Raw genomic sequence first — 14,551 nt, forward strand, 5'->3', positions numbered from 1 at the left:
ACTAAATGGGTATCTTCCCAGCTTGAAAAGGCCTGCTTGCAGCCCCATCGTCTGTGGCCAGCCTTGGGGGTGTGTGTGGCCCTCCAAGGAGCTCCGAAAGTGGGACTCTAGCGCTGTAATGCAGCAAAAAGTTTCGTTAAGGGGGCCGGCCCGGTGGCTCAGGCGGTTAGAGCTCCATGCTCCTAATTCTGAAGGCTGCCGGTTTGATTCCCACATGGGCCAGTGGGTTCTCAACCTAAGGTTGCCAGTTCAATTCCTCGAGTCCTGCAAGGGATGGTGGGCTGTGCCCCCTGCAACTAGCAATGGCAACTGGACCTGGAGCTGAGCTGCGCCCTCCACAACTAAGACTGAAAGAACAACTTGAAGCTGAACAGCACCCTCCACAACTAAGATTGAAAGGACAACAACTTGACTGGAAAAAAGTCCTGGAAGTACACACTGTTCCCCAATAAAAGTCCCGTTCCCCTTCCCCAAAATATCTAAAAAAATGTTTTGTAAGAAAACCCTTTCTCCTGCCAGGCTAAAAAATTGTTTGATAGAAAAGAACGGGGACAAACGCTCCTCTTATAAACCTTGCAATTGTGCAGAGACGCACACCCAGCACCGGGCCCCACAAGCCGTGTCTGCTGCAACAAGCTCTGAGTGCTGATGGCCTGGAACTGGGTGTACGTGAGCGAGGGACAAGTGCCAGGACCACAGGGGACTTCTAAAATTGTCCACTCTCAGACAGGCCAGACCTCTTGGAAAGCCACTGCCGTAAGAGTTTAATTGCTCTTAAGTTCCCTAGAGAGGCCCCCCCCAGAGGCTGCTGCAATACACCTGGGGCCACGCGCCCTGCAGGCCGACTCACCGACCTTCCTCACCTCTGTATTAGAGCGGGACACCTCACAGCTCCCCACCTCCTGGGAATAAATCCCAAAGTCCTTCTAATGGTTCCATGATCCACCAGGAAGGGCTGCCCATGGCCTTTGACGGCAGCGTCTCTCTCTGCACCTCCGCACACATACCTTTGGGCCCATGAAACCACTGCTCTCCCAAGAAACTGAGACTCCTACCCTTACCTCAGCACAAACGTCACCTCTCCTGCGAGTGCTCTCGTCCATCTAGCCCTCACACCTCTTAATAGAAAAGGTGTCTTGAGCTGTTAAGATGAAGGCACAAATCTTCAGCGCTCAAGTCCCCGAGGGGTCTGAGGCTCCTGTGAGCATCCCTCACGTTTGACACCAGCTGAGTTTGGCCTCTTCCTCATGTTACGGGACCACACAGGGTGAGAGCTCCCAGGCCTGGCAGCAACCCCTCCCCGCAATCACCACCTGGGATTTAGCCCGGTTGGAGTGCGCTCATGCGCTCAGACAACTGCTTTGTGCCCCAGCGTGGGCACCTGCCACAGCCCACTTGTCTATCTGCTGTTGAGGGCACCCAGGCTGTGTCTGGTTTTGGATATTACGAAGCAAGAGGCTGCGGTCTCGCATCTCTCGGGAACTTACCTGGGGGTGGAAGCGCTTGGGCACAGGGTGGGGGACACTCAGCTTTGGCAGATACTGAGTGCGTGTCCACCCCTGCAGCAGCAGGCAAGCTGTGGTTCTGTGCACTGACACTCGCCCCTGTCACTACTCCTCGATGTGGCTGTTCTACACCTTACATGGGAACTGCTATCTCCCTGTGGTTTTAATTCCTAGCTCCTTGATGAGCATGACGCTGGACACCTTTTCACAGGCGTACGGGTCAGCTGACGGCTTCTCAGGCAGTACCTGTTCATATCTTTGCTTTCCCAGGAGTTCTCTGTGGGACACATTGATTGCAAACACCTTCTCTAGTCTATGGTATGTCTTCCTACTCTCTTGGTGGTCTTTTGGTGAATGGATCTTAGTTTTAATTAAAGTGTAATTTATCAACATTTCCTTTTATATGTGATGTTTCTTCTGTCCTGTTACAGAAATCTTTGCCTAACCCAAGGTCACAGAGCTATATATATACCATTTTCTTCTTAGAAGCTTTGATATTTTTACCTTTTTGCATTAGCTATGAGGCCAATTAGTTTCTGTCTATAGAAGTTAGCATCTACCCCACCCGACCCCACCTAGAACATGAACCACAAGGGCAGAGACCTTGCCTGTTTTACTTACCACTCTATCTTAGGCACCTGAAACAAAGGCTAGTACACAGTAGGCGCTTAATAAACATTTGTTGAATGGAGGAAGAAAGAGCTCAGGGTGAAAGTCTCAGGGTCATGGGGCGGGGTTTGAACCTGGGTCTCACCAAGGTCACCTCTAACCAGGGTGCCTCATTACCCCTCAATGCCTGTGTGGTCAGTTATACACCACCTTGTTCCAGAAAAGACTCTGGCAGCAACGACCAGGAGTCCTACTGCACAGAGGGCACGCTGCGTCAGCTTCCTGTCTTGTGACACTTGCTCTGAAGAAGCTTCTGCAGGCAGAGTTGCTTGGAAGTCCACCCCCGGCCCTGTCCCATGTGCGCCTGCCTTGGCAGGGATAGGGATGGGAACGAAAGAGCCTGGAAAAATCCTGAGGCTGGAAGGATCAGCTCTGACTCTAATTTAGACACAAAGGAAGAAGTGGCCCTAATGCCTCCAGCCTGGGCGATCACCTGGTTGGGCAACAACAGTGGCTGCTGCTGACAACGCGTATGACGACGAGAATAGTGATGCCTCTAGATGTCAGCTGCCATAGCAGGGACTTTCCTCAACCTCGTTACCTCCATCCCATCATCACAATGGGACGTGATAGGCAGGAGAGGCTCAGAGAGACCAAGGCCCCATGCAGTTTCACGAGACCTTCTTCTTGGAGCTCGAACAGCCCTGGTGGGGACCCTTATTATTTAACTTGCCTAGATAGGGTCTGTCTCTCTGTGGAAATGTGTCCTCCCCTACACCGACTCTGGGTGCTGGTGGGGCTACCCATCATTGAGTCCCATCCTCTCCCAGCACAGACAGGACCAAGCACAACCCCTCACCCATCTCACCTCAGTGATTGGTTCAGACAAGGGCCTGAAACGCAGCCAGCCAATCAGAGTCCTCCCCTGGGATTTTCTACCAGTATTTGGGGAGCAACAGTCACTTTCCTCTTGGGGTATGAGGCACTGAGGAAGGAGCCCAGAGCTGTGGTAGTCACGGTTCAGCTGTGAGAACTGGGTGGGAGGGGAGAGATGGCTGATGTCGCTGGGCCTCGAGAGCTAGTCTTCACTAACTCCTCCATGGCCTCCAGGGCAAAGGAATCCCTCCTTTGCCGAGGGACTTAGAACTGGGTTCCTGACATATAGAGACAAAAAGTCCAAACTGACACATCCCTTTGACTATATTATTGTATTTGTCCTTAAGATAAAATTATAACACACAGAGAAGAAACAAAGAAAATCAGAAGAGACCAACAGCGCCCTGAATAGGACAGAATCATGGATTCTCAGTATCTAAGGGATCATCCGTCCATAGCCCTCTCTAAACAGATGGAAAAACCAAAGAGGCTATGAAAGCTGGCTGCAGACACATAGAAACTTGGTGGCAGGCAGGACTCGAGCAGAGGTCCCCTAGGCTAAGTCAGGGACTCTTAACCCTTTCGCTTCTAAACCAAGGGTCAGCAAACCTTTCCTGTAAATAGCCACTGTAAATATTTTAGGTTATGGGCCTCATACCGTATCTGTTGCAATTACTCAACTATGCCAGTTACACAAACGCAGCCACTGACTTTATGTAGGCAAATGGCTTTGGGTGTGTTCCAATAAAAGTTCATTTATAAACAATGAATTTTTAATTTCATATAAGTTCACATCATGATATCATTCTCCTTTTAATTCTAATTCCAAATCATCTAAAAAAACCCTTTTTAATTCATAGGCTATATATACACAGACAGTAGGCCAGATTTGTCTTTTTGCCAATTTGCAGATTTGCTGATCCCTGGTGTGAAAACTAGAGAAAGGATGTCTGTAACAGGGATGGTGACCTATTGCTCGGTGTCCTCACTTCTGCATCCTCGGACCAGGGCAGACGCCCAAAGTGGAACACGGCACTATGCACTGAGTTCCCATGGCCTAGGCCAGGCACCAGCAACCAACGGAAGATGGTGCTCAAGACAGATAAGACTTGTCAAGTACAGAAGTGGTCCCGTACTGCCTGGATCCTTCCCTGTGCCCCTCAGCCCTGCTCTCCTTCCTGGAGTCCAGTTCACCATCTTCCTATGACATCTGTCAATGACATCTAGCCCTGGACGATTTTCTCTTTTGACTCTCAATCAGTGAGCGGAGCCAGCGAGGGCCCTGGACATGAGCAGCTCAGGATTTTTAAGATTGATTTAGCAGAACATTTACCGGAAACAGATTCTCAAAAGATACTTCGTAACCGAAATAGGAAAATGAAACAATGAAACACATTAAATGTACAGAATTATTTCTTACATTCAATTTTTGGACACATTACCAAGTCAAGGATATCTTGATGATTAGAAAAGCGAGCAATCTGGGGCAGATCCATTTACTTACAAATATCTATTAAGAGCCTCCATCTGCGGGGCACCAACCCACCCCTAGAAGATGCATCTCAGTGTTGGATTTATGGCTCTGCCATACAGAAAAAATCCTGACTAAGCATGAAGAAAAAAAAAATAATATTCACCAAGAAGCCTGCCAATGAGAATGGTCTGCAGACCGCCTACCATGCACCGTCAGCACTCTTCCTGTAAAGGGACGGTTTGAGGGAGCTCTGCTGTGGCAGCCGCGTGCAGAGGGCTAGCTTGGCGATAGGTTCTGAGGGTGATTGTCTAATAAGCTGATAGTTTCAAATGAGCCAATGACACATCTAGGGGACACGTTTCTTAATACAGTTCAACAACAAAATCCAAATCTCCTTTTAAAGAACTCCTGCCCCGCCCTGCCATGGTAACCTAAGCTAGGAAACCACTCACTTTGAAAACCTTATTTTGGAGGCCAGATCCTCAGCTTTGGAGAAGAGAGACAGAAGGCCCAGCCAGGGTCACGGAGCAAGGGGAGAAGCCGCATCATCATCCAGGCATGCTCCTAAGTGTGGCAGCGACTTTGCATGTACACGCTGGCTTCCCTAAGCAGACAGTGAATGCCACAAGGGATGGCACTGTGCTGTGTTCTGCTGTGACACGCTCAGAAGGTATTCACTGTGGGTGACAGGACAACGAACAAAGCACCCAGGACCAGTTTATGGAGGGCGGAGTTGGTCATGTGAGTGCAGGGAGGTCCGAGACCACTTTGTGCAGGGCTGGGGGACCAGGGCTTGGAGAAGCGAGCTTGCTTTTCTGAATTAATTAGTGTCAGCAGCTCCGAGTGCTGAGCAGGCCCAAGGCAGAGGACCCCCACCCTGGGAGCCCAGGGTGCCGGGGTTTCTCTGATCTATCCAGAGAATGAGTAGGGGTGTGTCTGGGGCTCAGCGGGCTGGGAAGCTGCTGCGGGACGAGGCTGACAGACTCACCTCCACACCCATCTGGAGACCCTCACACGCACTCTTCCTTCCTCCTGACTTACATTTTTTACTAGGTTCCCCACAGTTCAACGTTTCTCAATTCATCTTTCTATCCTCTTATCTGTCTCTTGGCTTAATTTTAAGTTTTACCTACTTATAAATTTCTCATTTACTCGACCTTGTCTTCAGACCTCTTTTTTCATCCTTTTCCTTTCTTTCGTTTTTTTAGTCCTTTTGAATATTCCATTTTATACCTCCTGTGTTACCTGTTTACTATCCTCCTTTCACGAACATCTCTACTGTTTTCCCTGCGCAAAGGAGTGGCATGTGCTTGCTGAAATGCACTGCGCACTTTAGAAGGACCTCACGTGGACGGGTCTCCAGGGGAAGCAGGGGGGCAGGGGCTCCAGGTGCAACCTGCTCACCCAAATCTACTTGTTTCTGGAGTCCAGGGATCTGCCCTGTCCTGTTTGAAGCTTTCTGTAATTCTAGTTTTAAGATCATTCTAAACCTGCTGTCCTTTTTTTTTTTGATGTGATCTGTCTCTACCGTGGTGATCACTGGCAGAGAGCGAAGTCTGGGAATAGAAAACAAGGCAGGCAGAGCTTCCAGCAAATTCTGTGGCAGGCTCAGAACCTCTGCATGGCTCCCCAAGGCCACCCTGGCTAATCTTCCTGTGGCTCTGAGCCCCACTGGGCCCTTAGCCCGGCCTGCACCCACGCTCAGGCTGGCCCAGGGCCTGAGGCTGGGATGGGGATCACGCTGTTCTCCAGCTACCTCACACCTCTTATGCCAGGTTCCAGGCTGGGCACCAAGCAGATAGGGCTGACCTCAGTCCTGGACCCGCAGGCAGACGCCCACATCCTCCTCCTGGAGCGCGCTCATTCTGAGCTCAGCCTCCAGATGAAGAGCGATCTGGCCTTCCAAAGGCTGAGGCTAGAGAACCCTGAGGCCCCGGCCCCTTCCAGGAAGGGCTCCCACACTTGCCTACACTCTGGCCTCTCCCTTCCCCTCAGAAGCCTGTCCTGACGGGCCAGGAGCCAATTGCAATGACCTCTCCTGCAGAATGCTTCCCTCGGACTTGTTATGTTGTTCCAGTTTTCTTAGAAATCAAGGCGTAACATTTTCACTCTGAAGAGCCACTTTCTTTTTGATTTTAATCAAGGAAATGCAAGAGCAGAAGGAAAGTGCCGCCAGGCCCAGGCCTGGGCCGAAGGTGTCACCACAAATTTGGCTGGTGCCCTTCTTCACCCACAGTGGATGTGGGTTGGTCTCTGGGCTGCGTGTCTGGCCCACGTTATCTCATTGGGGCTCTCCCTCACCCCACTTAGGGACTTCTACTTTGTGCTGCAGATGTGGAAACTGAGGCAGAGAGATGCATGTCAAAGCCAGATCTCTGTGACACTCAAGCCCCGTAGTCCCTATAGGGCTGCTGCCTGTCTCTGGCCGCGGGAAGAAGGAAGGGGACCCCGAGGGCCTGCCCGTGGGCTCAGCTGTGGAGAGCTTAGCCTGGGCTGTATACATCACCGCCTTTCTGAGCTGCCTGGGTGCAAGTTGCGAGTGTCTCCTAAGAACAAAGACGTTCCTTCTGGGCTCTCAGCATGATCAACAAGTTCAGGAGTCTTGGTGCTGACGCCTGCCCCCTACGCAGTCTTTACGGAGGAGACGGTTCTGCCCCGTCGCGGGTAGTAGTTGAGCTCTACACTGTGGCCTGGGGAGCACGGAGAAGGTTCTGTGGGCTCCTCTGGAGGCTGCCTGCTGAGGCCATATCTCCAGCAGATGTACTTCTCTGAAACCTTTCAAGGGCTCCAGGGCTGTGGCCCAGAGCATATTCTGCTGACTGGCACGTGGAGATAGTACCTGAATGCTCCTGAAGGATCAGGGACATAGAACACTGGCAGCACGCATAGCCCCAAGACAAGGTCCCAAACCTGACCCAGGATCCCGTGCGTGCCTGACTTACTTACGTGTTAAGTGCAAACTCCTTCCAAATTAATTCCTAAATTCTGGTTTTGATTCTGGGTGTTAACCAGCGAGTCCTCTGATGCCATTTGAGATTTCCAATCCCCAGGCCCTGCGTGCTGGCTTGGCCCCTCTGGGGGCCCCTCAGCTTCCTCTGGGCCCGGAGCACTTGTGCACTTGGCCTGCGGGCCTCTGCATGTGCTGATCCCTCTGCCCGTGACGCTTATTCCCTCCTCTTCTCCTGGTGGGCCCCTGCTCGACTTCAGGCTCTGCTTATAAGGCGCTTCTCTAAGAGGCCGACCTGGACCCGGGGCCATCTGCGCCAACTCCGCTCAAAGGTAGAGTACTGCAAGCTCTCCAAGCTTTCCCGCTGTGGCCCCAGAGTGCAAAGGGAATTTGCACCACAACCCAGTAGAGGGCTGTGGCTGTAAAGGCCAGATGCCACACAACTCCAGGAAGTGTCACTCAGAGGGCGCATGGGACCTCTGGAGGCACGAAGGGAGCGAAGCTTCCAACACAGGACGTTTGTTACGTTCTGGTGAATGACGTACATACAAAGGGACTATCATACAAGACTGCATTGGTATTTAAATACCACGGGAGGATCATGAAATAAACAGTGAAAAGCCACGGCTGGAGTGATGCCAAGCTGATGGAAGGGCGGCCCTGCTGAGACACGCAGCAGAGGCACAGCTGGGCTGCTACCACGGAGGTATCTCACTCAGGGGCACCCTGGCTCCCACCTGTGGGCACTGGGCAATGAGAGCGGCACCACACCCTCCTGCTCCACAAAGCAGGCTCTTGACTCAATCCAAATGCTGACAACACTGTGAAATCATTCTTTGGTGTCCAGGAAGAACTACGCTGTAACAATTCATTCTCTCCTTAGGCTCCAGATTTAACTCAAGTATAGAATTTAGCTAATTATAATTGGGTTCCGGAAAATGCATTTAAAAAAAAATCCAATGTTTCATTTTCTCTTCTGGAAAGAAGCTAACTGGAAGTTTGAGAGAAGAAAGTGCAAGTTAAGCGACCTGTAATTTTATCCCATTCCAGTTCCCTTTGGTGTGGTGGCCGGTCCTTCGGAACCTTCCAGGTATGACAGAAAGCTCATAAAGAATTTAACCTGGCTCAGACAGAGGTTTGGCCTTTGCCCTTGGCTCCTGGGAGGTGATCTCTCAGGCCCTGGGAGTGTCTGCCTCACCGGTGCCTTGGGCCCAGACAGTCTAAGAATGTGATTTAGGGCAGGGGTGTTGGGTCACGTGGTATCCACTCGACCCGCAGAGGGGCTGGAGACACGTCAGCCATGTGGGAAGTTGGTTAAGTCTATGCGACCAACTTCCAGTAAAAATTCCAGACACCAAGGCTTCCCTGGCTGGCAATGCTCTGCATATGTTGTTTCATAAAGCTGCTGGCACTGTCTGCGACTCCATGGGGAGAGGACAACAGGAAGCGCCAGGCGTGGAGCTCTCCTGGACGCTCCTCCACACACATCTTCCATTGGCTGATTTTAATGTTATGCTTTTGCTGTAATAAACTTACAACCATGAGTTTAACAGCTTTCAGAGAGTTCTGCGAGTTTTCTAGAGAATCATTGAGCCTGAGGGTGGCTTTGGGACCCCTGAACTCTGCACTGGGGTCAGAAGTGAGCGCAGTCTGTGGACCGAGTGAACCATATTGTTGTTTTCCCCGTGGTTTCAAACTCAGTTTGTCACGAACAACAAAAATATCCATTAAATAGGTCAACTTTGTACCCAAACATCTTTTGAAAGTATTTGCCAGGTTACGAAAGCTTTCAACCAGGAAAACATGAGAATTTTCCTGAGTTTATGTGCCTGCTTGAGCTCTTCCTGTGTGATCACCAGCAAAACCGTGAATCGACAGCCCCGTTCCAACTGTGAACCAAACGTTTCTCAAGGCCAGCACGTGGTAGTTTTCTTTAATGCTCGTATTTGTTGCTCCCTTATTAACTCCTCTACAGTTCTTCCCTGTAAATGGAGAATTCTCAGTTCTGTGATGTCATCTGTTCCAGGAGAATCTGAGGTTAAATGTAAACCAAGCATCACATCCTCCGGTAAGGCGTCCCGCCACGTGGGTGTGACGTCAGCTGGGAGAGCAGCTGCGCTCTCCCATCTCCTTGAACCGGATGTCAGAATCCCTGTGAGGATCTCAGGCTCCTGTAACAGCAGTCTCCACACAGGCGTCACTGAACCCGAAAAGCTAGTTGTAATTTATTGCCTGATTTAACACTCCATCTTACGCAGTCTGGAAGAACAACTGTTTGTAGCAGCTGGGGAAGCTGTTCTCTTTTGGCGTGTGACATACAGCTAAATACGATGCTAAGGAAGGTTTTTCAGTAAGTCACAGGATGACTAAGAAAGTGGACTGACACCTGACATATTTTTTTAAATCTGAAAATATCCCAGGCCTCATTAATGAGTTCAGCTTTTTACAAACAGATGAGTAACATCACGTGGGAAAGCACACACATCTTACGTGTGTGTACACCTTGATGCATGTTGTTGCGTATAAACTCAGACCAATAAATAAATTTCCCCAACATCCCAGAAAGCTCCCTCGTGGTCCTTCCCTGTTAATTCCCCCGTCTCTAGGTAACCACTGTTCTATGCCCATTATAATGGACCAGCTTCTGAACTTTGTATGAACTGGAAGCACACAGTCGGTACTCATTAGTGTCTGGCTTCTTTCACGCAATGAAAACGTCTGGAAGATTCTTCCATGGAGCAGTGATATTTGTTTTCGTGGCGGTGAGAACTCCACACCTTCTCCCGGGGGGGACACTGGGCTGTTCCTTTGGGGCAGTTACAATCAAAGCTGCTGTGGACGCGCTTGCACAAGTCTCTTGGTGGACACGCACTCAGCCCTCTCAGGTTTACGAGGGCTGGGGTTGCCGGGTTCGAAGGTCCTGTTCATCCTTCCGTTGAGCTTTGGAAGATACTGCTGAAGAGCTGCACGCGCCCATGAGCAGCGTGTGAGGTCCGATTGCCCCACGTCCTCGTCAACACCTAAAGGCATTACAGCCATCCTGTTGGGTGCGTGGAAGCATTTCACCCTCGTTTTATTGTGCATTTCCTTGGTGTGGTAGATGCAAAGGTCCTGAGCACCATTTCACATGCTGACTGGTCATCAGGACATCTTCTTGCAGGAGGTGTCTGTTCATGCCTTTGCCCCATTTTAAAATTGGGTTTTCTTTTCCCAGTCTGTGGCAGGAGTTTTCACTGCCCTCCGTCCTTTGATGTTCTGACTTTTAGTGAGAAGTGGTGTTTGCGTCCTGTTAAAGTTTATGTCTACTTCAAGGCCATGAAGTTTTCCTCCCATGCCTTCTTCTAGAACTTTGTTTTTCCTTTCCCATTTATGTCTATTATCCATTTCAAATTAATGCTTGCATGGTGTGAGGCAGGGTTAATGACATCCAATGACCAGCATGACTTTCTGAAAAGTCCATCCTTGCCCCATTGACCTTCGAGGGTCTTCTTCACTTTGTAATTTTAAGTTTCCCCCACAAGAACATGATTGGGAAGAAGACACCAGGGTCTACTGGATTTTTGCACATTTCACATTTTACCTTCTACAATTTTCTTTGTGGAATTTGCCTCAAAGGTCAAGTTTGCACATTAGCATTAGTATTTCCTTCTCATAACTGATACTAATTACATTTTTAGGTTCAGCAGTTGAACTTGCACATGAATCTTTTTCAGTTCAACTGTTTCTCTTCTAATACATTATTTTTAAAGGTCAATTTGTATCCTTAAATCACCAAAATTTTGCGCTTGTTAAGTCTCTCTCCAAAGATGCACCGAGGGCTCACACCTCGACACTTTTCTCTCCTACTGATTAAAATTCTCCCTTACTTTGCTTTATGACTAACTGTAAAGTGCTACTATAAAGTCGAGCTATACAACCCCTCTGATATGGGGACAAACATAACAGCCAGTATGTACCAGGAAGTGGAATAAGACATGGGAGCAGAAGAACAAGCCGAATTCCGGGCAAGGTGCAGGCCTTGCGTCCCTGGCCACTTTCTGCAGTTCCACACAACCCACCCTGCGCTGGCAGAATGTGTAGCGTCTCCTTGGAGGGCTGTGGGAGGACCATTATTTTCTTGTTATTTAAATGGTCCATGTGACGATCCACATACAGGTCCTGCTTTGGGTGCCTATGAGGACGGGTCCCAGCGCTTGGGGCGAGGCCTTTATAACCTGGGGCTGACCCGCAGAGGCCCAGGGTGAGAACTGGACTTGCTTGTCATGAAGTATAGGGAGAGGGCAGCAAGAGCGGGAGTCTATAGAAGGAAAGCCACACAGCCTCCACCATAGTCCACCGGCCTGAGACAGGCACCCACCACAGCGCAGACACCCCCGCTCCTTCCACCTTGCTCCATACCTGCCTCTGAACCCACCGGCTACTCCTTTCCTGCCTCTGCTGGAGAACTCATCCCCAGAGCTCCCCTCCTCAGGGCTCTCTACGCCCCCACCCCGCCTCGCTTTATTTCCCTCTTCTCACGCTGACACTGCTCATGTGCTTTCTTCTTCTAGAACGTAGATTCACAAGGGCAGGGTCATCGAGACACACAGATTCAACCAATGTCCGTGCAGCGAGCGAGTCAACCCGCACCAGGCTCCCAGGCGCCTGGAGGACCCGCGGCACACCCGCCCGCCCCATGCCTCGGCTTACCTGTCCTTGTACTTGATCACGGCATCCACAATCTTCTTCATCTTCTTGGTGAGGTTGGGTGGGTTGGGGGAGAGCTTCTCAGCGGGCGGCCGCCCTCGCTTCTTCTGCTTCTTGCTCTCGTCATCCTTGTCGCGGCTGCGAGTGCTGGTGGTTGGGGTGGAGGAGCCGGCGTCGCTGTCCCGCTTGCGCTTCCGCGACGACTTCTTCTGCCGGACCTCCTCTTCTATCTCCTCCAGCGTGCCCTCCTCGATGGCCTTCAGGGTCAATAGTGGTAAAATAGGACAACCAGCACCGAGGTAGACAAGCAGAGGCCGCGCGCAAACCCGAGAGGTGGGCACGGCTCCCAGATGCCGAGACCAGCGCTGCTCCCCCAGCGTGTACCCCACACACACAATCGGTTGTACTGTACGAGCGAGTGTCACAGCCTCACTGTGCGGAGCCCAAGCAAGGGACTCGTGGAATCCCTCCACCCCGAGGTGACAATGCTAATACTGCTGCTTGCATGTTTTTCTAAAATCTGGGGTAAAACGGATATAATGTAAAATTCACCACTTTAACCAATTTAAGTGCACAGTTCAGCGGCACTAGGTATATTCACACTGCATGTGGCCACCACCGCCACCACCTCAGGGACCTCCCCACCCGTCCCACACACACCGTGCACTATCAAGACCGCACGGAATTGCACCCACATACCACATCGTGATTGATGTTTTTGCTTACTACATCCTGGATATATTTCCTGTCGTTTTTCTGCAACATAATTTTTAATGCCTGTTTAGTATTTCATTGTACAAAGGGCTTTAATTGTTCTTGGGCATTTGGGTTGTTTCCATGATTTGGGCAGATGCAGCTATTCTACATAACACCGTGACCAATCTCTATCTTCCTTACAGATAGATTCCTGGGAGTGAAACTGCTGAGGTGAAGGACATGAATGTGAACAATAATAATTTAAAAATAATCTTGATTTATGCATTCTCAGTAAGTAATTTGCACTTGTACCTCTGAAAACAAAGTGAAGGGAAGTCAGGTTCCCAGGAAAGCTTGGAATCAGAAAAGGGAGTGGGGCCTGGACCCAAAGAGATGTGCTGGTCACTCATCTCATATTTACTGGCCGTGACCATGAGCTGGGCTTAGGGCCCGGAATTGAGGACACAGCACTCAATGGAACCAGGTGGGCACGAACCAGACAGACTTCCCACAAACATGGTGGCAGGCGTGCTGAGTGCTAGTAGAAGGGTGAGTGCTCTGATTGTGGAGCAGACATGTCTTGTTCGGGGGTCGGGAGAAGAGGTGGCACTTAAGTCGAGATCTGAAGGGTGAAGGGAGGGAAAAGGATCTAGGCCAAAGGACCAGCATGGAGGGTACCTGGCAGGCAGGAGGGACTGAAGGAAGGTTGGCATGGGGGAAGACAAGCATGGGGGGTGAGGGGGTAGTGGGTTAAATGGTGTCCCTCAAAATTTGTATCTGCCTGGAACCTCAGAATGTGATCTTACTTAGAAATAGGGTCTTTACAGATGTAATTACTAAAGAATCATGGTAAGTTCATCCTATGTTAGGGTGGGCTCCAAAACCAATGAGAGAGATAGAAAAAGCTAGTGAGACAGACACTGGGGAGAGGCCATGTAGAGACGGGGGCAGAGAATGGAGTGATGTGCCACAAGCCAAGGAATGCCAGGGCCACCACAGGCTGAAAGAGGCAAGGACCATCCCCTAGGGCCTGCGGAGGGAACAGGGCCCTGCTGACTCCTAGCCCCCGAGAACTGTGGGAGAATAAATGACTGTTGTTTTAAACCACCAGGTTCGTGGCAATTGCTATAGCAGCCCTAGGGATATCTGTGATAACACCAGGGTCTCTGGCTGCATGGCCAGTGAGACTAGGACCACGACATTCGGAAGGATTTGGGCGCATATGGCATCAGAGTGGCCGCCAAAACAGTGGTGCCAACTACACTCTCACCACTGAGAGAGGAGAGTACCTGTTTCAGGCAAATGTATTTTTTATTAATGTAAATTTTATTGAGTATGACACACAAAAAGGCATGTGCTTGCTCACTGGGGAAAGAATAGTCTTTTCAACAAACGGTACCAGGACCAGTGGCTATCCACATGTTAAAGAATGAAGGTGGGCCTGACTTGATGCCTATACAAAAATGAACTTAGAGAGGATCATGGATGTAAGTGTAAAAGCTGAAACTCTAAAACTCTTGAAAGAAAACATAAGGGTAAATCTTTGTGACCTTTCATTTGGTGATGGATTCTCAGACATGATACCCAAGGACAAGCAAAAAGAAAAATAGAGAAACTGGACTTTATCAAAATGAAAAACTTTTGTGCTCCAAAGGACACCATGAAGAAAGTGAAACACAACCCATGGAATAGGAGAAAACATTTCAAATCACACATATGATAAGAATCTTGTAAAGAAGACGTACACGTGGCGAACAA

At 50.0% G+C, this 14,551-nt stretch overlaps 1 protein-coding gene across 6 annotated transcripts in view; it reads right to left on the minus strand.

The window, feature by feature from the left end:
• The window catches only part of SMARCA4 (SWI/SNF related BAF chromatin remodeling complex subunit ATPase 4), an 84,964-nt gene that overhangs the window by 5,736 nt on the left and 64,677 nt on the right, over positions 1 to 14,551 (minus strand). For 5 of the 6 annotated variants that reach the window (XM_081076525.1, XM_081076526.1, XM_081076524.1 and 2 more), the window contains one exon: positions 12,101 to 12,354. In XM_081076525.1, the coding sequence (XP_080932651.1) occupies positions 12,101 to 12,354 (254 nt within the window). Of the gene's footprint in view, positions 1 to 12,100; positions 12,364 to 14,551 lie in introns of all 6 variants that reach the window. The other variant, XM_081076521.1, reaches the window with a different exon arrangement.

Source organism: Rhinolophus hipposideros (assembly GCF_964194185.1).
Source record: "Rhinolophus hipposideros genome assembly, chromosome: 16".
NCBI lineage: Eukaryota > Metazoa > Chordata > Mammalia > Chiroptera > Rhinolophidae > Rhinolophus > Rhinolophus hipposideros.